At 46.5% G+C, this 24,052-nt stretch overlaps 1 protein-coding gene across 10 annotated transcripts in view; it reads left to right on the forward strand.

Annotated features, from left to right (window-relative positions):
• The window catches only part of ATXN1 (ataxin 1), a 280,012-nt gene that overhangs the window by 249,135 nt on the left and 6,825 nt on the right, over positions 1–24,052 (forward strand). For all 10 annotated transcript variants that reach the window (XM_056483719.1, XM_056483721.1, XM_056483716.1 and 7 more), the window contains one exon: positions 17,795–19,835. In XM_056483719.1, coding sequence (XP_056339694.1) covers positions 17,955–19,835 — 1,881 coding nt within the window. In that variant the 5' untranslated portion in view covers positions 17,795–17,954. The remainder of the gene's footprint in view (positions 1–17,794; positions 19,836–24,052) is intronic.

The following is a 24,052-nucleotide window of genomic DNA, read 5'->3' on the forward strand; positions in this document are numbered from 1 at the left end:
TTATTTGTAATTCCACTGCTGGTTTTCTTTTTTTTTTTTCCCTCTTGGAGGTTTCATTTCTCCTGAAAGGTTTGTGGCTGACAAGCCCAGAGGACACAGTCTCCATTAATCCATGGAGCCGGCTCAGCAGCTACAATGCAAGCAAGCTGCCGTGTTAATGTGCTGCAGCCTCTGCCAGGAAAGGGGCAGTCCCAAGGGATAGGGTGTTGGTTTACACTTTGCAGTACCCAGCTTCCAAAAAAAGAAGAGTTGTTCAGCTCTTTATTGACCTGCACCTGCATTAGTTTAACTGGGTTTGACTGCTTGTTTAGCTGGATTTAAGGTGACCTGCTGGGCAACACAAACCTACTGTAAACTCTTCCGCCAGTCTAGCTCCTCTAGATTCAGCCTGATCCAGGATGCACCTTGAAGCTGAGCCTTGCTCAGGTGTTTTAAAAATGAGTAGCAGTAGTACAGAGATGCACATTCAGCCATCAGTGTTACTAAAGGCTTGGCAGACCTCATGGTCCCTGGGTTTGCTGCCCCTCACCGAAGTAGTGGGGTTGCACAGGGGTAAAAACATCCCTGTTGCTGCAAGGCAAGTAGTTCTAGTTTTAAAGGGATGTGAAATGCATGCAAGTTTCATACAGTCACTGTTGGTGAGATTTGCTTTGGCATAAATATTCCTGTATAAATATCCTCCTTCCGGGCTAGGATCTACTTGCATGCTAACAAAAAGGCAGAGACAGGATTTTTTCAAAAATTTCCATCTCCAGCACAGGTAATTGTTGTGGTGATAGGATTTGTTCTATGAATGTGGAACTGGACCAAGCCTAAGAACACCAGCTCATTTCAGAAAGGCACCCAGCAGGAATGACTTTCACTTCCAACCTGACCTGGCTCCAAACCAAGGACCCAGAGGGCAGAACCTACCTTTCCCATTATCAATTGGCATTAGAGCCAATTTCCCGTCTTCTTTTATTGCTAGCAGTTTGATGATAACAGAAAATTATCAAAGCCATATACTATTAACTATGATGGTAATTAGATAATCTCCTATAACTGATTTTTAAAGACTGTTGATCTGCACTGGCTTTTTCTTTCTCACGGCACAAGACAGACTTTGTCTTACATGTTTTGCAAGCACTGTCACTGTATGAATATAACCCATGCTTATGGAGGGAGTTTGTTTCTGCTCATTTAATTCTGATTTGGCTTCGTAATAAATTCCTTATATAAGGTCTTGTTCCCATAGCCATAAACAAATTCTAGCCGTAAAAAAGCAAAACTTTGGGTAAAAACTATCAAAAAATGTTCTATTAGTTTTGTTATCCGACCAGAACGATCCTGACTGTGTTACCTCCTCTGCATCCAATGTCTCCAGGCCACATTCTGCAGGTAGGAAATAAAGAAAACAGAGAGGTTGTCTTGCATCAGCTCTTCTCTTTAAAGATTATAATCTGTGCCATTAAATCCAAACCAAATGGCAATTCACATGCATATTTAACTTGTTTAACACCTGTTTCAGATCAGTAGTTTGAGATTTTACAGAAATTTTGTACTGACCTGCCTGTGAAATGTGGCTTCTCTGCAGTGGATGTGAACAGAATAACCCACCCCCACCCCCACCCCCCCAGACAAGGGTATGAGAAAGCCCCCTCAGGAAGGGCTTTTTTACCACTGGTTTATGTTGTTAAAATGGGAGTGATGCAAAAAACCTCATCCTTAAGAACATCTTGAAGTATGATTTAATGCCCATATGAGTCTGCCAACCCTCTCAGTGTTTTTTATTTAGGCTTAGAGTTGCAGAGTGGGAAACGACAGGACAGAGTGAAAAATTTTATGTAGAGTGTGACACAATATAACACTTCATAGTGATTGTATACACACAATTGTATAGTGCAATTCTTCTGTTCCTGGCATCAGTGAGAGGGCATGCAATTCACAGTACTTTTTTTGGCTTTTAGTAATTCTTTCCTAGAGTCAAAAGTGAGTGAGTGCGCAGTCTCAGTTCTGACTCAGTCTCATGCTGTTAGTGATAGTGGCATTTTAACTGATACTGAAGCAAGGACAGAAACTAACATTTAAGAGGAAGCAAGAATGACAGAAATGCTAAGATGAGGAGAATAAAGAAGAAAAATGCTAAAATGGTAGTTCAGAAAAGAACAGAGTGTGGGGGAAAATAATTTTATACCAGAGCTGTAGAAAGACTACTTGACCACAGACTGAAAATTGGTAAAACTCCTATTTCTTGTCAGATCAGCTTGATTTTCAGTCTAAGCTGCTGAGTGACAATTTTCCTCTATTCTGATCCTGTGTCTTTTAATTAACCAGTGTTGTCATCCCCATCTTTGAGATTCTGAGGGAGCAGCAGCTCATCTCTGTTGATTTGCTCAGCACTCTGCATGCAGAAAGCAGCAGCTGCTGCTGGTGATCCCAGGGATGATTTGTCTGCATGTTCCACTGGAAGTATTTGCCTAAATGAAGCAAGCTGTGTGAGGAGGCACCTAGTCTAATTGGAGCATTAGGTCTGTGCAGTAGGTGGTGTGCAGGTAGGTTTTTGCTGGTTTTCTGTCAGCTGGTAATTTGTCTGTGACACGTACGGGGTTTTGATGGATGTAGGTAGTGCAACTGCATGGAAGAGCCATCATGTTCTGGTACAGTGTGGCTGTGCTGTGGTTGGTAGTGTTTTCAGAGTGCTTTGCTCGCCTTGGGCTCTCACACTTTGAGTAGCAGCTGCCATGGATCTCTGCAGGGTCCTGGGCAAGGCCTTGACCTGAGTGGTACAGACACTGCACAGTTATGTTACCCCCACCTTTGCAGCTCCTCACTGGAGTGGTTTCAGCTGTGCTGAGTAGCAGCACAAATCATAGCTGTCAAAATCACCTGCTAAAATCTAATTTTTGAGAGTCTTCCAACACTTTCAGTGGATAGGTGTAACAAGCATATTCTCATCCTTGTCAGCAGCCCACTAGTGAACTGGAATTGCACAAGGTTTCACTGGTGGAGTTGTAGCAATACAGTCCATGGGAGATTATTATCCCATACTGTTATAAGATTATTATTTAGAGATTATCATAAACTCATTTTGTGGTGCCCCTTGTTTTAGTTATGCAGGCAGCTCTCCACAGCAGCTGCAGAAGCAACGTAGATGTAAGAGACATCTCCTCTGTCCTTCCTTCCCCACCCCACTGAATGGAATCTCAGCTTCTGAGATGCTGCAGCTCCTTCAACCCCAATTTACCAGACAGGCTAGCAGTGCCCTTCCCTCTCTTTCTTCTTTTCCTTCTCATTAATCCAGTGTGGTAGCTGTCAGCTCAACCTGGCTGTACATCAGAGAGAATTCTGTGCTGTTTTGGCAGCAATTGGAACCGAAAGGAAAGATTTTACAGGCAGAATTGAACCTTTAGGAGGTGAGCTGAATGATGCTGTCACAGAAGAAGAAAGACTCTTTTTCCTGTGTAGCTCATGAATTTTGCCAGACAAGACCAAAAATGTGCATTTTCATATATATATATATATATATATCTGGGAAATATATATGGGAAATCTGGCAATGTTTCAATATGCTTGGGTAGGTCTTGCCCCAACTAGGAAAGTTCTAAATCTAATTAGAAATCAGAGATAAGAGGAAATTATATTTTTGCCCATGAGAATTTCCAAGATCTCAGAAAAACATTTCTTTCTCTAATGGGAGGAAAATTTAAAAAGCTGAGATAAAGTAAAAATCGGGTAATAGGTGAAAATTTTTTACAAAACACTACAGCAAAGCCTAGAGTCCTGTATTCAAGCTAGAGCGTAGTTTCAGTTTAAACCAAATTTCTGTTGTAGTTATGGCATTTTTTAATTACACCTTCATTAAATGTTTAAAACATTTAGTTTTGGGACCAGCAAATAGACTGGTTTTCTTTTTTTTTAATATTGCTGGAAAATATTTACAATGAAGTTCCAGCAGTTTTTCCCAGCTATAAATGTATTCCTTTTTGCCTTCAACAGATTCAGGCTTGAAAACAAGTATTTCCTAATGTAATTTTTCCTTGAAAAATTCCTGCCATTTTTATTAGACACCATTAGTTCTTAATTTTAGCCAAATGGCAACAGTGACTTGTGTATCTTATTTCAGTTGTATTTTCACTGACCTTAGAGCAGAGTGTTGTCAGGGTTTTTTCCCCTTAGGAGCTCAATAAATTCTGACCAATTATGTTGATGTTTTAGTCATCCTGGTTGTATGATCTCATGATCATTCCATATTTTTATAACATGTCCATTGTACCACAGTGATTATGTATCACCCACTGCAGTAGTTATTTCATGTTTCTAAGAAAATATGTCACTCATTCATAAGCATAAGAACAAAGGCAGAAGAAACAGCATTTTATTCCATATTTACCATGAGGAGTCTGCAAGTCACTAACCATATATGAAAAAAACACAAATCAGATTAACAGATGTAAAATCATTACACATTCAGAAGAAACACTAGGCAGATACAGAAAGTAGTAAGCAGATTAGAAGCTGGAGAATCCCTTGGTCCAGAACTAAACAGGCGTAAATAAAACAAGGAAAATACCAGTTTTCCTTTTTGCTGTAGGAATGGCAGTGGTGAGTAATGCTCTTGTGGCTGCAGGGGAAGCTGTGGAGCAGTGGGATGCACCCTGTCTATACACAGCTATTGATTCTGAAACTCTCAAGCCAGACACAGGATGTCTCCATGATCAGACCTGCCTGACTGTCATGTCAGCATTCCCTGTTTGTCCTGGTTGGAGTGGACACCTCGGTGAGATGAGGCAGTGTTTTACAGGGGACTCCCCCAGGAGCTGTCCTCTCACAAGGAAGCTTCCTCACTGGGTTCTGCTTTGCAGTGGAAGGATCTGAGCCTGTTTTAACTATTTTCTTCTCTGGGAGAACATCACTTAAATTCTGGCTTGAAGAAGAATGCTCAAAGGTTTTGAGAACTCAGATCCCAGGCTGAATCTCCTTCCTTCCCCTAATTTAGTTGGAGTGCTTCTGAGAGGTCCTTAACTGATGTGGAAACAGAAATCTGGCCACTAGAGAGGTATCCTTGGACAGAGAAGAAGTTTTCATACTAGGTGTTGTCTTAGCCCCAGCTAGGGTAGCACTTCAGAGCCCTGTGGGTAGGACCCAGTGAAGCTCCTTGGCAGACCTCAGTGGGACGTGTCTGTCTCCACAGAAGGGCTAACACAGGATTGCTGGGCCCTGTGCAAAAGGCTGTAGTTGGTAGGAGAGCTCTGTCAGCAGAGGACACGCAGTTCTGAGTTGGATTTGCTGGCATGGATCCAAGGAGTGCCAATAAAATCTGGAACTGCACTGCTATTTATTTGTGTATGAATGGAGCTGTACAGCAAATTGTACCAGCCATGTATAATGTGATACAATGAATTTTAAAGGTCAACATAGAGGCCCACTAGTGTTTAAAATACAACTTTGGAAAGGTGAATTTTTGTGCTTAGAAGGTTGTGGAGTCTCCCTTTGTAGCTGAGTTGCAAGACAATAGACTTCAAATGAACCACTATCTTTTGATTGCCTTTGCCCCACTTCCTAGTTGAGACCAGTGGATAGAGCTAAAGTCACCAGCTTTGATGAAGAAGGAAATCAACATTTCTCTTTCAGGCTTTGTTTGTATAAATAGGCAGCTGCTTGAGTATGCTGAAGTGTGAGGAATGTGAGCAGAGAAACAGCAAAAGTGAGTGGAAATCTCTAAGAAATACCACTAATACTTTGGACTGCAGCTCAGCATTCTGTTAAGGGCATCATTTGTATTTATACTGTCAACACAGGGTGGATGAATGGAGCTACAATAAATGATACATACAATTTGAATTTTTCAGTGTGCTTGAGACATGATTCTGTTTCTCCAGCAAAAAAGATGATGGTTTTCTGCCGTTTCAGGGATTAGGTAAATCCCCATGAGTGATGACGACAGACAGAACTAGGGCTTGCAGAAGTACAGAATGGAAAATATACTTGACACTTGTGAGAAGTGAACTCTGAGCTGGTAGTGTGGTTAGACACGCAAGCCTCATTTCACAGGGCTGAAATGTTGCCTTCTCATTCTCCTATCTTGAGTCATGAAACCCCACACTCTTCTAATGACTCTTTCAGAGGGAGCAGTGAAATTATTCATATAAAGAACCAGAACTGCTCAAACCACATCCCTTTTATTTATCTAGACCAAACTACAACTTCTGCCAAAGTTTGGGTCATTTGGGATAAAATTCTCAGTGTTTCCAGACTGATTTTCTTCTCCTGCTCCTTTATGTCCTGACCTTCTTCTGGTAGCCTGATTTAAAACTGCATAGCTACTTCTGGTGTCAGAAATCACACCTTGCTGGGTGCTCCCATGCATGGAGCATGATCCATGGAGGAGTGGCTCAGGAGGAGGAATTTCAGGTGATTTGTTGCCCTGATTCCAGGAAAGGAGGTGACTGCAGGGAAGAAAGCTTGAGCAGCTGTTCAAGCAGAACAGGAGAGGTTAGGCCTGGGTAGAGGAGGAAAGATTTGTACTGCCTTGAATGTGTCTTGAATTGTGTCAGGGCTGCAGGAGAAGGGAGGTGAAGTGAAATGAAGGAGCCTTCGAGCTCTGGACCCCATTTGGAGAAGGGTGAGAGATGGAAGCAAAGGTAACGAAAGAGCCACAGTGCTTAAGAGCTTAGATAATTGCAAGGCCCTTAGCTCAAGACTGAACTTCCACTGAAGGAGGCTGACTTAAGTGTAGAGTACTTCAAGACTTCTTGGCTGGTGTCCTACACATTCTGGAGTGCAGGAGGCCAGGGACTAACAAACAGGTTGCCTTCAGACACCTTTGCAACTCTTTTTAAATTCTATTAATGCAGTAAAAGCCTGCTGAGTAGTTTTCCTCTTATAGTCAGCAAATCCATGGTGCTGTCATGTAGCAAAGAAGTGATGTTTAGCCGTACCTCACTGTTCACTTGCCAAAGAGCTGCAATATGTAAATCTCACTTGTAGCCCTTCCACATGTCAACAGCTGGTTCCTCAGAAGTTGTGGGTTTGCTTGTCTGCTAGTTACTTGGGTGCTCTTCAGCACCATCCACCTACAAGAGAGCTTCCGGAAGGGATCCTCAAGTTAACCATGGGCTTCTGTGCTATGGTCAGAAATGGAGTCAGGATCAGAGTAACAGGTTTTGGTTTAGAGTCTTTTAAATGCTTTTCTAAGTGTATCTGTACTGCAGACCTTTAGCTAAGTGTTTGCCTTACATTAATAACCTTTTTGAAAGTCTTCACCTAATTTGCCATTTGTATTGTGGTTTGTGGTGGTGGCCATAGAAGATTTCAGGTTGTTTTTTGTTTTTTGGTTTTTTTTTAATCTGAAGAGAAATAATGACTTTTAAGCTATCTACAGAAGAAGCACTTGAAGTTCCTACAGAAAATATTTGTGCTGTCCATGATAACAAGGCATGGAGGGTTATATGATCTGATTTGCATCACTGGTGGAAGGTGAGGAGTGTAGGTGCTCTTGAGCCATGTCAGCCAGGTCTGTTGCTGAAGATTTGCACCAGGATATATAATTTTCATTATATAACCATAAACACTATTTTGAAGAAGTCCAAAGTGCTTTTTATTTCCATTTTACTCTTATGGACTTGCTCAGAGTAATCTGCCATCTGGTATTTTTTTCACACAGGGCAGAATGAGGTAAGGGGGGAGAGATGCTGGCTGTTTCCATGCTGTTGCTCAGCTTCCGCTGGGGGAAATGTAACACTTTTCCCCTTTCCTTAAGGTCCAACCTGGCTCCTTGCATGAAGCTCTTCACAGTAAAGTCAGAGCTGACTCTCAAGGCCTGCTTTTTGGAATAGTTATGAAGCAGCTTTCTTGCAGTGTGCTGGAAAAAAATGCAGTGAAAGTCATTCTGATGACAGCTAGAGGGAAGTAATAACATTCTTTGCAGACTTACATTCAAAGACTAAGGAAAATAAGTGCAAGATCTGTACAAGGAAGGGGGCTGCGTTTAATGCTTGAGTGGTACATGCCTGTAGGAAGTCTTGCATTTATAAATACGGGGGTCAAACAGATTTCTATTACCAATTGCTTTCAACGTTAGCTGAGTGATGCTTCCCTTCTTTTTTCCTTTTTCTTTTAAACCTTATTTCTGTTCTGCTTTTGTCCCTTCTGTCTGGAGTAAGCTGTGCAATGTATGTGGTAAGTGCAGAAGAAAGAAGGGGAGCAACCTTGCAGCAAAATGCGTTGAGTCAATCCTGCTACAATTCCTTCTCTCCCTTCCCCCCACCCCCCCACCCCAACAATCAAATTGTTTAGTTAGTCATTGCTCAGGAGAAGTTCTCTACTCAGCTTCCTGCTGGCTGCACTGACTTACAGGGCTGCTCTCGATCCCGTGGTCTCCAGCGCCAGCCTCTGATCTCAGCACAGCTCCCAAGCCCTTGGTGCTCTTGGGGAGGCCGTGGCAAAAATGTGTTTGTGCCTGGGCTGCGTGCAAAGCTAAAGCCCCGTTCAGAGCTTGAGGAATGTTAGATTATCCTTTTTCTTCCAGCCCCAGTGGCTGATGTGAGCATGCTCCGTGCATGCATGGCACTGGCTATTTGCCAGGTTTAGAGTAATTTTTTTTTTTTTTTTTGAATGAGTGAGTGAATGAATGAATGAATACCTGATTAAGTTAATGAAGCTGAGCCAATGGTGGGAGGGAGCGACTTGGCTGCTGCCTGTTCTAAGAGATCTGGCAGCACATTAGACTTGCATAACGCTTTATAGCTCCATGCTGCGCTCCATATGAGCCACAGGAGAGGGCTGCAGTAATTACTCGGCTCTCGGATTGAAACCAGCTGCAGGTAGCTAGTCATCCTTTTGTCCATTTCACTGGTGTCGGGAGTCACTTGTCTTGCGCCGTGGGTTTCCAGGGGCAAATGGGTAAGGTGCTTTCACAGAAGTGATCGCAGCGGTGAGGAAGCATGTTCGTGGCTCAGTGGCTTTTACAAAAGGTCCATTCAGGTTTCCAAGCTGTGACTCACTGGACCCACAGGTTCAATGCAGGGATGGTTTTACTTCCTGAGTTCAAAACTTCGATATAAATAACCTTGATGGGAGCTGTGTGATGTTTTTGTTTTCTTGTTCTTTCTTCACCTGGCTGGGAAAAATAGAGAAAAAGGTTTTCTTGTATCTGGTTTTTTTTTTTTTTGTTTGTTTTTTTTGTAAGAAAAGTAATTTTTAAATCCTCAGAGTTCTTTTTGATTGTTGTTTAAGGCAAGTTCTTTCTGGCAGCCCTGGATGGTACATACCTTTGTTTCTCACATACTTAAATTAAGAGTACTGGCACTGCCTGTTAGCACACCGCCTTCATTTGTCAACGTTCCCTGCTTGAGAGCAACGATGATGATTTGCATTCTTAGTTGGAACGGGTGGGATTTTAAATTGCAACTGAAGCTTGTGACTTTGGAACCTGCTATGTTTGTATCATCCTGCATTATTTCATTTTCTTTTGATTGTTTTCTGTGTTGCCTAATCAGAACAGTTGGGGCAATCTCAGCCTTGCCATGCTGGCCTCAGTCAAATGACACTGGTGATGGATTTGGGCTCTGTGCCCATTTTATCTGCTTGCTCCCCATTAGGCAGGAGGGAGGCTCCCTACTCACTGAATCAGGAAGAGTAACTAGTCACTTGGTTTTGTGGGCTGCAGGGCCTGGGGAGGTGTTTCAGACAGAGAGAAAGTGCACAAGAGTCGATCTGGCTTTTTTCTTGCTCGTGCGTATTCCTACAAGCGCAGACCCCGATAACACTGCCTGTGCTGAGATGGTCAGTGTGAGGGTCTGTGCACGATGAGTGGGTGGTGCTGTAAGCCACACCCAAGTGTAGCTGACGGGAATGAAGAAGAAAAAAATTTAAGAGAAAAAACGGTGCCTGAGAGGGATATTTAACTCGTTCTCTGTCTGCAGCACTGGGGGTATGTGCTGTGTGCCTCGAGACCAGCATGAGCTGCTGGCTTTTCTGTTTTGTCAGTAGTGGTGTTCAATCATCCTGATTTGGGAGGGCACCAAGTGTGTGCTGAGGCAGTAAGTAGGGGCTGGTGCAAAATGGCTTCAAGTTAAAGCTTTGCTGAATGAAGTCTGAGAGAAGGCAAGGTGTTGGAATCCATTTCAAGGAGAATTTAACATCAGTTCATGTTTCACACTTTACAGATGGACTAATTATAGTCTAATTTGCTGGCACGTGGAATCTACCAGAAAAGCGGTCTGCAGGGAAGACTTCCAAGGAAAGGCACTGAGCATGCAGATGACCTTTCCAAATCTCCCCTAAAGCCGTGCTCTCACACTGTCCCCTTATCAGCCAGGCTTAAAGGCACACTCCTCCCTGTGAGCGCCTGTGCTTATCTGTAAAATGGCTGCTCCGAGTTGGCTGCTGCTGGCTGGTGTTCCTGGCTGGATCTTCAAAGGGGTGAAACGCCCCCGGTTTCTGCAGTTTGTCGTGAGGGTCTTATTCAAGTCTCCTGGCAGCGAAGCCAGGCGTCTCTCTTAATTTGTTTTGCAGAAGATGGAGAGAATGTTAGCGAGCATTTTCAGACACATGGAAGGAGACCTGTGTGACATATCTGCAGTACAAATGTGTTCATACAGGCATGACAGTTTCTGTCACAAGTTAAAATGAGTGGCGAGTGGGTGTTGCTACGTTTATAGTCACTCGTGAAATTTTCAATGGAAAATTGTGTAGGCAGCTCCCATTGTAGCCACATTGTAGGCACATTTTAGATAAATGAAAAACATCAACAAAGTAATTTGTGTATTAGACTTGTTTATAAATGAACTCTATTCACTCATTTGAGCTGCAGAAGCGCCTCTAGGGGATGGGTGTGAGAGTAAAGAGTGTCGCTGAGCATTGTCAGATGTCCTGCTCTGGCAGCAGTCACTTCAAAGCAGATGAAAGGTTGGATGCTGCACTGGCCACTGGTGGAGTTGCACAGGTGGGATCCCCCTTTCTGTCCTGGTGTTGGTGGGGTTGAAGGAGCATTTTCATTTATGAGTGTTTCCTCCACGGCTTCTGTGCTGCCAGTGCAGACTCTGTGTGTGTGTGTGTGTAATGGAATGCTGATTTCCCGAGCATCTTGGGTTGGTGGTCCTCCTGTCCTGGCACAGCTGACTCCAAGGCTTGGGGAGCAGGGCTTTGGATGGGTTTGGCAGGCCTCTGTCAGGCTGTAAAGGCTTCAGTGCAGCATGGTGGTAAATCATCAAGCTGCTGGAATGAGCTCCAGCCATGTGGGACTATGCAGCTGGCAGTCAGCCTGAGCTGAGACCCCAGGCCTGAACAGCCCTGGAACTTTCCTTTGTGGCTGCAGATGGAGCTGCTTCTTGCAGGGTCAGCTGAGGTTCACTTTCTGCTGTGCAGCTGAGAGACAAAGCTGCACATCAAGCTGTGCACACTCAAATGGCTTTGCTCCAGGGCTCAGACCCTCACTTAGCAGTTACATCCTTTCCCTTCCCCCACAGAGGCAGAAGGCTCTGGAGTCCAGCATTTCACCCTCAAAAAAACCTCACTGTAATCAGCACTGTCAGCTCATGCATTTTTATCTGTGGATAGCTGATGCTATTTCACAAAACTCTGGTTCCTGGTGTCAAATATGAGAGGGGAAGTTCCACTTCTAGCTAAACTAGTAAGTTTCTGATCTTGTGGGCTGCAAGGAAAAGCTAAAGGCCTTGAGCCTGAAAGGCCTCACACAGCAGAAGGGCAAGTTAAAAGAAATTAAAAAGAAAAATAAAATAATACCCTTCACCTTTATAATTTTAATAAATCTTTTATTAGGGAACCAGTATTGTGTGTTTCAGAGGCAAGAAGCTGGGCCTGACTCCTGACATCTGAGAGCCAGCCAGGGTTTGGCACTGCAAGGATTTCTGTGCTGGGGAACAAGGATGCTGCTATGGAGTAGGCTGGGAGGGTAGCAGGATGGCCAACACACCCAGCCCTCCAATGTCAGCCCTGACATGGGATCAGCTCGTGGCTCTTGGAGGAAATGCTTCCTTGCTTCCAGCCCCTCTGCCATCTTGTACTGCATGCTCTGGTACCACCTCTCTGCAAAGCATGCTGGAAGAGGAGGGATCACCTTTGCTAAAAGCTTTTTTTGTATAAACAAAGGATGTAGGCAGCTGTGAACGTGTTTAAATCACCTGTAGTACTCACAGTCTAGCAAAGTTTATGTGTAGCTACACCAGTCCGTGTGTGTGCACAGAAAGCACAGAAAGGTCTGCTGCACACCCAGAAGCACAGAGTGACTTTTACAGATGCTGAAAATGAGGGCAGCTCTCCTGTTGCAGAATTAAGCAATGGCATCCAGATTATCTGATGGCAGAAACCTGCAAACTTCTGAAAGTTAACTTCAGCTCTTCATTCAGCAGTTGGCTTAGCTAAAACCAAAGATAATTCTAGCACTATATTCCTGTGCAGTTCACCAGCACCTACCAGGCATAACTACTATGTGTTATTAGCTAAGCACAATGTCATAGTAGCACAGGATGCATGTGCCCTGCTTAGGACATGCACATCTGTCATTATTCTCAGAATTCAGGGTAAGTGGTAGAAACAGACAGTTAATCAGTGGAGTAGCTTTCTAATAATCAGTTTGTATTGCCTGTGCTCATGAATGGCTGTCCTGGGACTCCATCATCCGTCCCTCCTTTTGGGAATATGTCTTACACTGTTTTTTCCTCCTAAGCCTTCCTTTCTCAACTCAGGTACCTACATACTTCCATGAAATTCATGGGAATGTTTAGCCTTTGGGCATCTCACATCTGGTGAGGTGCTCGCTGAGGTTTGCTCGTGTCACTTGCTTTTTGTCTTGTGTGGAGTCTGTCTGATCTGACTGGGGAGAGGAAGGACGTGCAGAACCGCTGCTCACTGTGCCTGTAGCAATTTGCTGTGGCAGATTCCCAGAAGTATAATAAGAGTTAACACTCCACTGGACGGTCTGTCTTGCGGATGCGGTGTTGATCAGGAATCTTTCATTTTGGGAGGAGAAGTTCAAATTTTATTAGAGGTTTTCATGTTCCTTATTAATGGATCTCTGCAGTTGGCCCTGCCGGGAATTCTGCCAGGGAGCTGTGAAATCGGTCGGGTTGGACAATAAACTCCTATAGCTATTGTTGGCGTGCGCTGAGCTGCACATGGCAGGGCTAATGGAATCTGTAGCAGTTACCACCGTGAATATGTAGCTGGCAGCGGGCAGGCTGTAGAGAGGGGGGAGAAAGCTGGCGTGCAGATCTGAGAGCCAGAACGCAGCTGCGGAGCCCTCTGCAGTGTGTCTGTCTTTTCGTCTCTCTGAATCTGATCCTGCAATATGCCAGCCTCCTTTGGAGGGGAGGGGAGAGGTGGGACCAAGAGCCTCCCTTCTCACTCATTCCCAGCGCTGCCGAAATTACTCACTCGTGATAGGATGGGCGGGTGATTGAGGCGGGAGCATCCGAGTGCGCTGCTGTATCTGCCCGGTAACACCCCAGGCACAGAGAGCCGCGTATCGGGCTCGGCTCTGCGAGTGTTGCGTTAACATCTGCGTGCCAGGCAGGGCAACAGTGCCTGGTGGAGGAAACGCAGTTTATGTAGTGCGCGGATACATGTGAGAGTTTGCTGGTCGCACTTGGAGCTGAAAAGTGGAAGTTGAAACTCCTGTGTTTTTAGGATTTACGGTCAAAGGAGCCTTTTGACGATAAGTGGCTGGTTTAATTGAGTATCCCTGAAGCTGGAAGCTGACGACTGCCCCCCTTGGGGCAGTCCTTCCTCCTGGTGGCACATGGTGGTGTGAGCTTGCTGGCAACTGCAGAAAGGTCAGGGACCAGGTTTTTGAAGGAGGTTTAGAGACCCAAAAAGATGTTAGCTTCACCATGGGACAGAGAAAGTGCTTGATGTCTCAAGGCAGTGGACGTCCCACCGTTTGCATAGCCAGGAGCTGCTGTGGTTTGTGCTTCTGGCCCCAACTTCTCTGCACCACAAGATTCAGTCCTGGGTGGTGGCACACAGCATGTTGCTGTGTTTGGATGCTTGCATTGCTGGTTTTACCTTTGTTGCAGTGAACTGCAGATAAATAAAGTAGGTCAGCATCTGAAGCTGTAACCCAATATCCTCTCCAGTGTTTTAAATTTATTAGATGAAATAAGTAGAAAAATGCTGTTTTGGGAAACATAGTGAGATTTGAAGTGCCTTGCAAGGAGACGCTGGAGTTTTGCATGAAAATGCACATCCCGAGCTCCAGTGAGCAATCCCTCTGGGACCAGAGCAAGCCCAGATGGTGACTCCTCCAAGTGATTATTTTTCTGCCTTAAGCCTTTCCAGGAATTTGAGTGTGGGCAGACTGCCAGCGGACACTGGCTGTCCAGACAGTTTAGCAATGTTCCGTGTGTACTCACTGCCAGAGATACCAAAGTCCAGCTGCTCTCCCTGATCTCTTTGTCCCTTTTACCTTCCCAGCCATAATTACACATGCCTGCACACACGCACGCACTTGTGACACACACACAGGAGCAAAAAATCACCTGGTGTTTCCTGCTTGTTTGCATATCTTACAAATCGTGATTGACAGCTCTAAAATTGAAGAGAAAGGAAAGCTCCAGAGTCTCAGAAAAATGTCTTGAATAAAAAAAAAAAAGCAAGCATACAAATAATGAACCCTGCGGCACACCACAGAAGGCAGGCGTTCATCTTTCTAGGACAGCCAGCAAGAAACTGTTTAACCAGGTCTTGTACCTCTTGCCTTTGAGACGCTGTTGTTTGGGTTGTCTCTTTCATTGCTTCCCAAGCAAAATCGGCCCTGTCTTATCTTTACTGTTGCTGGAACTTGAATTATGCTGAAAAGTTACTGTTTTACTTTTAGGTCTTGAAGTAGAAGTAGGCTGTTTCATGCTGCATATTTGCATTTTTTGCAAATCCTATTTTGCAGTCCTATGTCTGTTAAGAGTTCAAAGTCTCACTGTGAAGTGCTTGAGTTTGGAAAAGTGGGGCAGTATTCACTGCTCTATGGCTGCCTTATCCCTTGTCTCCATTAAATTTATTAATTCCTCCTGTGTTCTCCAGGAGATTCTGGGCAGCCCTTTTGTTACTGGTAAAGATGAAGTCAGCCATCTGAAAGATTTACACCAAAGAAACCAAAATGCACAACCCAAAAGAGTTAGTATTTGATATTTTTGAAGGATGTTAGCTTTGACACTGGAGGCCATCCAAACCTCAGTGGTTCAATGCTATTTAGCAGAATAAAATCTTTGCTTCAGTTCCTGTGTAATAAAACTTCACCCCATTTCATAGAGCTTCATAGTACTACTTTGGGTGCGGAGAAGCTGAACCCTCAGCAGATGCCTCAGACTTTTGGAACTACTGGTTTTGGGGAGCCTGGTTTACCCATCACAGCAAAAGAGCCTGTCCCTATTCAGTCCCATGTACAAGGTCCCTGCTCTGTTGCAGACAAGAGAAGCCCGCCCTCTGCCTCTGCTTCCAGCTTTTCCCCGTGGGAGCGTATTTAAATTCTGGATTTGCAGCTCATGTTCCAGAAGAGATTGGGGGATGGTCCAAGCCCATCACAAACTCCCCATGGCAGAGGGGAGCAGGATGAGTACCCCATGCTGAGGACGTCCCCCCTGGGCAGCTGCCTGGGCTGGGATCTGCTGACTTACCTACCCAAGCCAAGTGCCCTGGGCAGAAGGCTACAGAGAGCTAAAGTTAACCAAGGATGACTGCGCAAATGTGAGCTCGGCAGTTTTATTTTTAGTCGAACTTAAAAAGAAAAATCTGTAAGTCATGTGTAATATAATAATTTTAGCTGTTGCCAGGGCACGCTGAGCAACTGTTGGGAGGAGGGGAAGGCCCGTGCTGATCTAGCAGGGACCATGTCCCTGTCTCCTGGCTGCCCTCGCCGCAGTCGCGGTGCCGAGGTGATGGTGCTGACAGACCAGGGCAGGTCAGGATAGTGCCTGGGCTGCTGCGCTCTGCGTGTCACCAGCCCTTGCACGTCTGAAGCTGCCCTGAGTTCTTTCATCCTCCGTATCTCCTCAAAGCCAGGGAATCTACCCTGAAACAGTGCTTTATACCCCTTCCCCAGCTCTAGCTATTGGTGTTTCGTTACTGTTTATCAATATTTAAAGAATGGAATAATTAACTCAAGACTGATTGTATCAAACCATTAGAAGGTTTGGACTTTTCCTGCAGACTTACAGCAGCTTGGAGGACCATAAATGTAAAGAGTGCTTTTAAAGATAGGTTTAATCTGAGTCTAGTGTGTCTTCAAAGTACTTCATACGCATATAAACATCAGGCTTATTGTTCATTAGAAGTGAGGCAGCAGGGAAAGAAATCCCCCAAAGGAATATTACTTGCCATAAGATAAGTATCATTATTGCTGCTCAGCATTCCCTTTAAAGTGGGCTGTATCCTATTTCCATCTTCTTTCACATCCACTCTTAATTCTTTCTCTCTATTTTTCTTACATGTAATGCATGCTTTTCTTGTTGATCTGCTATTCCTGCGAGGTGTGCAGTTTCTCATCACCCATTCTTGCCCAACTTTCAAAACAGCCAGAAATGCAGATGACAGGTGGTGGCTGAGCAGGGGCTGAGGAGAAGTTTCACTCTCCGTGAAGGTTGATTAGGCAAGGCAAGGTGGTTTTCAGGAAGACAGTAAATGTGTTTTGGTTACAGTATTTTTTTTAGCAGGTAATGGAAGAGTTAGAAAGACTTTGTTGCCTTTGGATGAAATAGGTAATGCAGAGAAAGCAACTTACTTGCTCCAATAGCAAAATCAGCTCAGTATAAAACCATTAGTTTTTACAGTAGTGAGGGCTCATAATTTGGGTCAGGAAACTCAATTGTGTTTTTTGAGCAGTTCTGGGCCCCAAGGCTGAGTAGTTTGCTTGGTGTTTGGACCTGTGGCCATGGCTGTGTGTGTGGTACCCACAGCCTCTGTGGTTCAGCAGTGGCTAAGAAACAGTGGGGTTGGATCCTGCCAGAGATGGATATGGTGCCAGCACCTGGCTCTGGCCTACCTGCATGTGACAGGGAGCTCCTTCCATCAGAGTCCTGCCTGGACACCTGAATGTGAGGCATCAGTAGCAGAGGGAGTTCAAAGCACTGGGTCAAAAAAACCCCACCAGACATCAAAAACCTGGCTCAGATCCATCCCTGGCTCTGGGCTGCTGCTGTAAATAGCTCGTGTGGCTGAGGTTCATTGCCAGACTGGGAGATGAAGCACACGTGTCCCTGTAATGAGCTGTGGTGTGGGGACAGGAGGCAGCTGCTGCCTCCACAGCCCTGTGTGCTGTCACGTGAAGTCACCCTGCTGCTGTCTCTGGGCTTCAGGGCCTTAGGAGTGACCCACCACCTTCCCTCTGCACCACTCACAGTGACTTGTTGCTGACAATATTTTGTCTCCCTGCTGTGCTCCCACATTTTTTTAGGACACGTTAGGGTGAAGGCAGTGTCATCATTACAGGGGAAGAAGAGGCTGGAAGAACAAAGCAGGCACCATAGAGACATGGAAGGTTTTTATAAAGGAAGGAGAATGGGCCTTGGGAAGTAAATGGCTGCTGCTAAATGTGGCAAGTTACAGCTAGGTTGTTTCTCATATGCCTAAATATTAAAATGTTCTCTTGATGCATTAGCAGACATGCCCAGGATTTTTCTGCTGTTTACAGCATAACTAGCTGTCAGCTGCTCCTTGATATGAGAGTGGCAATGCCTGACCATTTTTATTATTTTTTCCAGAGGTCTTTTTCCTGTTTGCTGATTTAGGATGTCTGCTTATTTGTTTTCATTTCTCACGGCTGACAATTTAACTCCCGTCTCCCTTGCCCACCCTTCCGTTGCAGAATCCAGAGGAGCTGTCGGAGGATCGTGCTCACAGGGAGATGATTCCTCATGAAGTCACTGGATCCCCTGCAGAAATCAAATGTGACTTTCCGTTTATCAGACTGAAATCAGAGCCAGCCAGACAGTGAAGCAAGCACAGTGGAGGGGGGACGGCGAAAGATGAAATCCAACCAAGAGCGGAGCAATGAATGCCTGCCACCTAAGAAGCGAGAAATCCCTGCCACCAGCCTGCCTTCGGAGGTGAAGCCGGTCCTGCCAAACGAGAACCACCGTGCAGATAACCTGGCATGGCTCCCCAGCACACCCAGTGGCCAGGGCGGCCTGGGGGGCCGGCACCGGCCCGGGGGCACCTCCTCGGTGGAGGCAGGCTTGCAGCAGGGTTTGCACAAGTCACTGTCTGCAGGGCTGGACTATTCCCCGCCCAGCGCGCCCAGGTCCGTTCCAACCTCTACCACTCTTCCCACGGTGTACTCGCCCGCCCTCTCCCAGTCAGGGACCCCCGTTTCCCCCGTGCAGTACACTCACCTGCAGCACACCTTCCAGTTTGTCGGGCCCCAATACAGTGGATCGTACACCGGATTCATCCCCTCACAGCTGATTTCCCCGACAGCCAATTCTGCGACTGGCGCCGTGGCGGCGGCCACAGCCGTTGCGACCACTCCATCCCAGCGCTCCCAGCTGGAGGCTTATTCCACTTTGCTGGCCAGCATGAGCGGCTTAAGCCAGCAGGGGCACAAAGTTGAGCCGCACCTGGTCAGGACGCCTGGACTGATTGCTGCTGGGTCTCCTCCACCCACCCAGCAGAACCAGTACGTGCACATTTCCAGCTCTTCCCAGGGCGCTGTCAGAAATGTCTCTCCTCCAACCATCCCGGTCCCCCTGCACCCACATCAGACAGTGATCCCGCACACCCTCACCCTCGGCCCTTCCTCCCAAGTGGTGGTGCAGTACACTGACTCGGGGGGCCACTTTGTCACCAGGGATGCCCCCAAGAAACCCGAGAGCAGCCGGCTGCAGGCAATGCAGGCCAAGGAGGTACTGAACGGCGAGATAGAGAAGAGCCGGAGGTACGGCATTTCGCCTTCTGCCGACATGGGTCTAGTCAAAGCAGGCAATAAACCAGCTCCCCATCATTACGAGACCAGGCACGTGGTGGTCCACTCGAGCCCCGCCGAGTACGGCGTGCGGGATTCCTCAGGTGTCCGAGCCTCTGTCATGGTGGTCCCCAACAGCAGCACGCCCACAGCAGACATGGAGGTGCAGCAGGCCGCCAACCGTGAGACCTCTCCTTCAGCCCTCAACGACAAGGGAAGTTTGCACTTAGGAAAGCCAACTCACCGGTCCTACGCCTTGTCTCCGCAGCAGGCTCTGGGCCATGAGGGGGTGAAGGCGGTGGCCACGCTGTCCCCTCACACTGTCATTCAGACCACCCACAGCGCCTCCGAGCAGCTCCCCGTGGGGCTGCCGGCGACTGCTTTCTACACCGGGACCCAGCCGCCGGTGATCGGCTACCTGAGCGGGCAGCAGCAAGCCATCGGCTACCCCAGCAGCCTGCCGCAGCACCTGGTGATCCCGGGCACCCAGTCCCTGCTGATCCCGGTCGGCAGCGCGGACGTCGAGCCGTCGGGAGTCGCGCCTGCGATCGTCACGTCGTCTCCTCAGTTTGCAGCAGTGCCTCACACGTTCGTCACCACCGCCGTCCCCAAGAGCGACAACTTCAGCGCGGAGCCCCTCACCACCCAGCCTGCCTACCAGGCCACCATGGTGCAGGCGCAGATCCACCTGCCCGTGGTGCAGTCCATCGCCTCCCCTGCCGCCGCGCCCCCCACGCTGCCCCCTTACTTCATGAAGGGGTCGATCATCCAGCTGGCCAACGGGGAGCTGAAGAAAGTAGAGGACTTGAAAACAGAAGACTTCATACAGAGTGCGGAAATCAGCAACGACCTGAAAATAGACTCCAGCACTGTGGAGAGGATCGAAGACAGCCATAGCCCAGGCATCGCCGTCATACAGTTTGCGGTGGGGGAGCATCGAGCACAGGTAATGGCAACGCATGATGGGCTGGGGGGGTTGGACTGGCATGCATCCTCTGGCCCCCCAGGCCGCTTCACAGCTCCCTTGCTTTGGATCCACTTGGGCTTGGTTCTTCATCCCTCTGTGATTCAAGCTGTAGACTAAAAATCATCCCACTCGCTGTGCTGGTGGAGCCATCAGGTCACACTGGTGATAAATGTAGACTCTTTGGGTCTCTTTTATAGCTGGAGAAGTCACAGGAAGACTTATGTGAATTTCTTGGATTTTGATTAAAATACCAGATAATGTAAGGAGTATGAAAGGTTACATTTTTCATTTTGATAGGTGATTTTTACCATTCACACCAGAAAGGTCATGATAGAATCAGATCCAAACCTACCCTATAGAGATAGGTAGGGCACAAGGCAGTGAATTTCCATGGCTTAAAAACTTGGAGCTGCCTGGGAATGTTCTCGTGCACATAAGTTACTGAAACACACTACAGAGTTTTACTGAGGCTTCGCTTGAAGGTGGTTTTAACATTGCATGGCTCATGTAAACTCTGTGGTCAAGTGCAATTTGGAAGGAAAAACTGTCTAGCTGTCTGGGCAGGCTGTACTTCTGACCTTTGTTTCTGTGTTTGCAAAGCAGGAAGAAAACCTGTAACTTTCCAGAGGTGTTTTTAGGTTGAGAACGAGTGCATATTGATTTTAAAGCGTTATCCTGATGCTGTCTATTTTCTGAGCAATTTAGATTCTCTTGGTTGATGCTGGAAAGTTCAAATGTGCTGTGTAGCATTTGGCTTCCTAGAGGTACTCAGTCCCTTGGAAATCTTTTTGTTTTGGTGCAAGTGCTGTGAACTCCACCATCTGCACCTCTGATGCTGCAGCCTCAGCGCTGAAGAAGCAGAATGAGAAAGAGGGAGAATGAGAGGAGGTGGACATGGACACAGGTAGTAACACACCTCAGGCTGATGGTTTGAAGGAGAAAAGCAAACAGTGATGGTACCAAGGAGCAGATCACACAGAAAATTTCCTACAGTCTCAGCAGCCTGTGCCTTGTCCTTCCCCAAGTGTACATACATGGTAAATCAGTACACGTGGCATGTCCTCCTTCTCAAGTCAAACAGGCACATTCCCTGTGTGGGGTTTGTTCATGTACGTGCCTGCATCTGCACAGCTGATTGAGGTTGAGCCTCTGGTGCTTTCTGTATAGAGACTCAATTTTTTCCCCAGTATATTTTAGCGCATCTCAGGCATCATGGTTAGAGGAACTGTCCTTGGATCAGGACCAGATACTATAATTTGCTGTGATGCCTTGAATGATGAGAACTAGCAGTGTCCACTCTGCAATTGTCATCTTGCTTGCATTTCTCTGCCTGCAGCCAGGCCGTCAGTGTCTGCACAGCAGAAGAGGTACAAATGAGCAGGTAGAGTTAGTGCCGTGTCCCGGTCACAGCGCTGCCAAGGCAGGCAGTGGGCTGCAGTCCTGGGAAGAGCTGTGCCTTTGCAGGGGGTGGAGTGCCATCCTCTGGCAGAAAGGAGCAGGTCCGAGGCTGTACAATCCAGTCCTGGCACACGGGTCTCACCCAGTGAAGTGTCACCTTACAGAGTAGCCTATCAGGAGCGGGTTGACATCATCGCAGCCGAAATACTCCCCAGCTGTGCTTCCCACCGGGGATGCTTCCAGAATGGAGGGCAAGTCACGTAAAGATATGATTAGAAATGGGAGTTTAATTTAGGTTTCCTGCAGATTTCAGGACTTGGGTCTCTTCCCAGATCGGCTGTGCCCCTGCATAGCAGGGACGACTGCTGGTTTTTCTTTGCCTTGGGGCAGGGGGGAAAGAGAGAGAGAGAGATCGTGCATTTCTACATGCTTGAAGTCTCTGTGCCCTCACCCTTAGCCTGCCGTGGCACTCTGGAAGTGTTCAGCCTCATGTGCAGGTGTGCAGCAGTCATTACTCCTTAGCAAATTGTCTCTGTGAAGAGCAGTCTTCTCTCTGCAAGAGCAGTACTTGGTCGCGCTGCTCTGAGCGCTGGCACTGCGGTGCTGCCGCGCTGAAATAGAGCTCTTGACTCCAGAGTGCAGGGGGATAGAGCTGCGTGTGTAGTGCAGCTCCACCGAGTATTTCATTACAATTGAGTTTCACTTGCATACGTGCTTCTGCAAGGAGGGAGCTTTTCGAGTGGTATTACCAAGGGAGTGGAAGTTGTAAAGAGTAAGTGCCATACAAAAATAGTGTTGTTATCATTAGCTTTGGCTCACTTACTTACTCCTCCCAGGGATCTCTGGGAAGTCATTATAATATTGATGAATCTGTATTTTCAGGCTCTGTGCAGACATTAGCTAATTTTCTCCCCAGTTGAGGGACGGAGGTAGGAGGTTATTTTCAGCTGAGCATATGTAAACAGGGAGGCACTGGGCAGCTACTATTGTGTCATGTCACTGCAAGCCCACAGCTGGCCCTCCCCAGCACAGCACTTAGGCAGAAAGGGGTCATCTCCCCTGTTTTTCCAGTCCTCCAGTCACCTGGAGAATCCATCCTTCTTCCAGGTATGGAAACCTAGAGGAAAATCAACGCACCTGAAGGCCTTAATAACTGAAATAACTGCACTAACTGTCTTTACCCTTGGAGGGATGCTAGGTTTCCATTTCACAGCATCCCAGCTCTGAATTAAGAAGTCAAATAAGTATCAACAGGGCCAGAATCCAGCTGCTACTCCTCTGCATTCAAGGTGCCTAGAAGACAAGACCCCTGGATCTACATATCTTTGGAATTTCACATTATTTTTGTAAGAAGAATTTCATCATTATTACCTGTCTGTCCTTTTGCTGCTAGGAGAAGACAGAAACCAGTAATTCACCTCCCTTGATGTTAAGGTCAAAACACACAGGCTATGCAAAATAAGTTCTCTGAAATGCTACATTTCAGTTCTTGATAACTTCTAATGTATAGATTAAATAGAAAAGATGAGCATGTAGTTTTTAATTTTCCTTTTAAGAAAAACCCAAAAACCCAACAAAACCAAACTAGAATCATAACCACTAGAGATGAGAAAGTTGCATTATAGTATCCAGTTAGTAGCCCTAACTAGTTTAGTTCAATGCATATGGTTTTAGACTTCATCTTGTTTAGTTTTCCCGTTACATCTTTCAATGCACCCACAAATGGTTGCATTTTCTTTGAGCTCCCCTTTCCTTATCTTTGTCACTGTAACAGACACAGAAAGAGATGTTGACTCAGTTCACTGCTGCAGATGGAGATCTCTCCCAGCCTTCCCCTCATGTGATCTCTGTGTCCTGGTCACAGACAGTAAGTCCTTTTGTCTCCAAGTGATGGCTGACTGTCTGTCCTCACGTTGCTGAGCTCTGGGAGCGCAGCAGATGACACAGCTCACGTGATAGAGGTGGCAGCCTGTGCTCTGCTGGAACGAGAGGTGGCTTCTCTTGAGAAATTCCGGGATCGCGTGACTGCAGAGAGCAGCAGCCCCTGACGTTCCAGCCCTGCCTGCCTTTGCTGTAGTGACAGTGGACTGAACTGGGGTAGATGCAGCCCTGGGGGGTGCCCAGTCACACCATGTGCTGGACAGTGCTGCCGTGGCACGAGGTGCTGCCTGGAAAAATCTTACAGGAAATCCACTCTTGTGAAGGCATCGGAGTGCGGGGGGAACATTACAACTCCTGAAGTTTCTGAATAAGGAAGGTTGTGTGGGAGCATGGCACTGCAGAGGCTTCTCTCTGTAAGAAGCAGAGCTTCTATTCTGTGAATCCACCCAGTTGTTTTTAGGCCCGAGGAGCCTTTCAGCACCCACAGCAAGGCCTTCAGTGGAGAGCTCTGCTGCTTAATTGCACATTGTTTCCAGAACTGCTTCCTTCTCTTTGCTTCCAGTCCGCCACTCCTAGTTTCATCACATTTTAATAGCATTATGGAGAAAAACACTTAATTGGAAAATATATGCTTGCATTTATTAAAATATTGTTCACATGAACCACTTTCATTAGGCACCTTTTGCTTTCCTACTTGTTATTTTGGTTGTAGCAGCAAGGCCCAAGACTAAAGTTGTGTTTCTAAATGATGGCAAGCATGTTTCCTGGGCATCAGATCTGCCAGCCCCTAGTATCTGTGTTCCAGCTCCAGCTGGGGTTTCTTAAACTGTCTTAATCCTGTCTTGCCTACTGAGTTTGGCTGAGAAATAAAAATTACAAAGGGTTATAGAAAATTGCAGATTTCAGTGGCTGCACTG

Source organism: Oenanthe melanoleuca, chromosome 2, assembly GCF_029582105.1.
Source record: "Oenanthe melanoleuca isolate GR-GAL-2019-014 chromosome 2, OMel1.0, whole genome shotgun sequence".
NCBI classification, from domain to species: Eukaryota; Metazoa; Chordata; class Aves; order Passeriformes; family Muscicapidae; genus Oenanthe; species Oenanthe melanoleuca.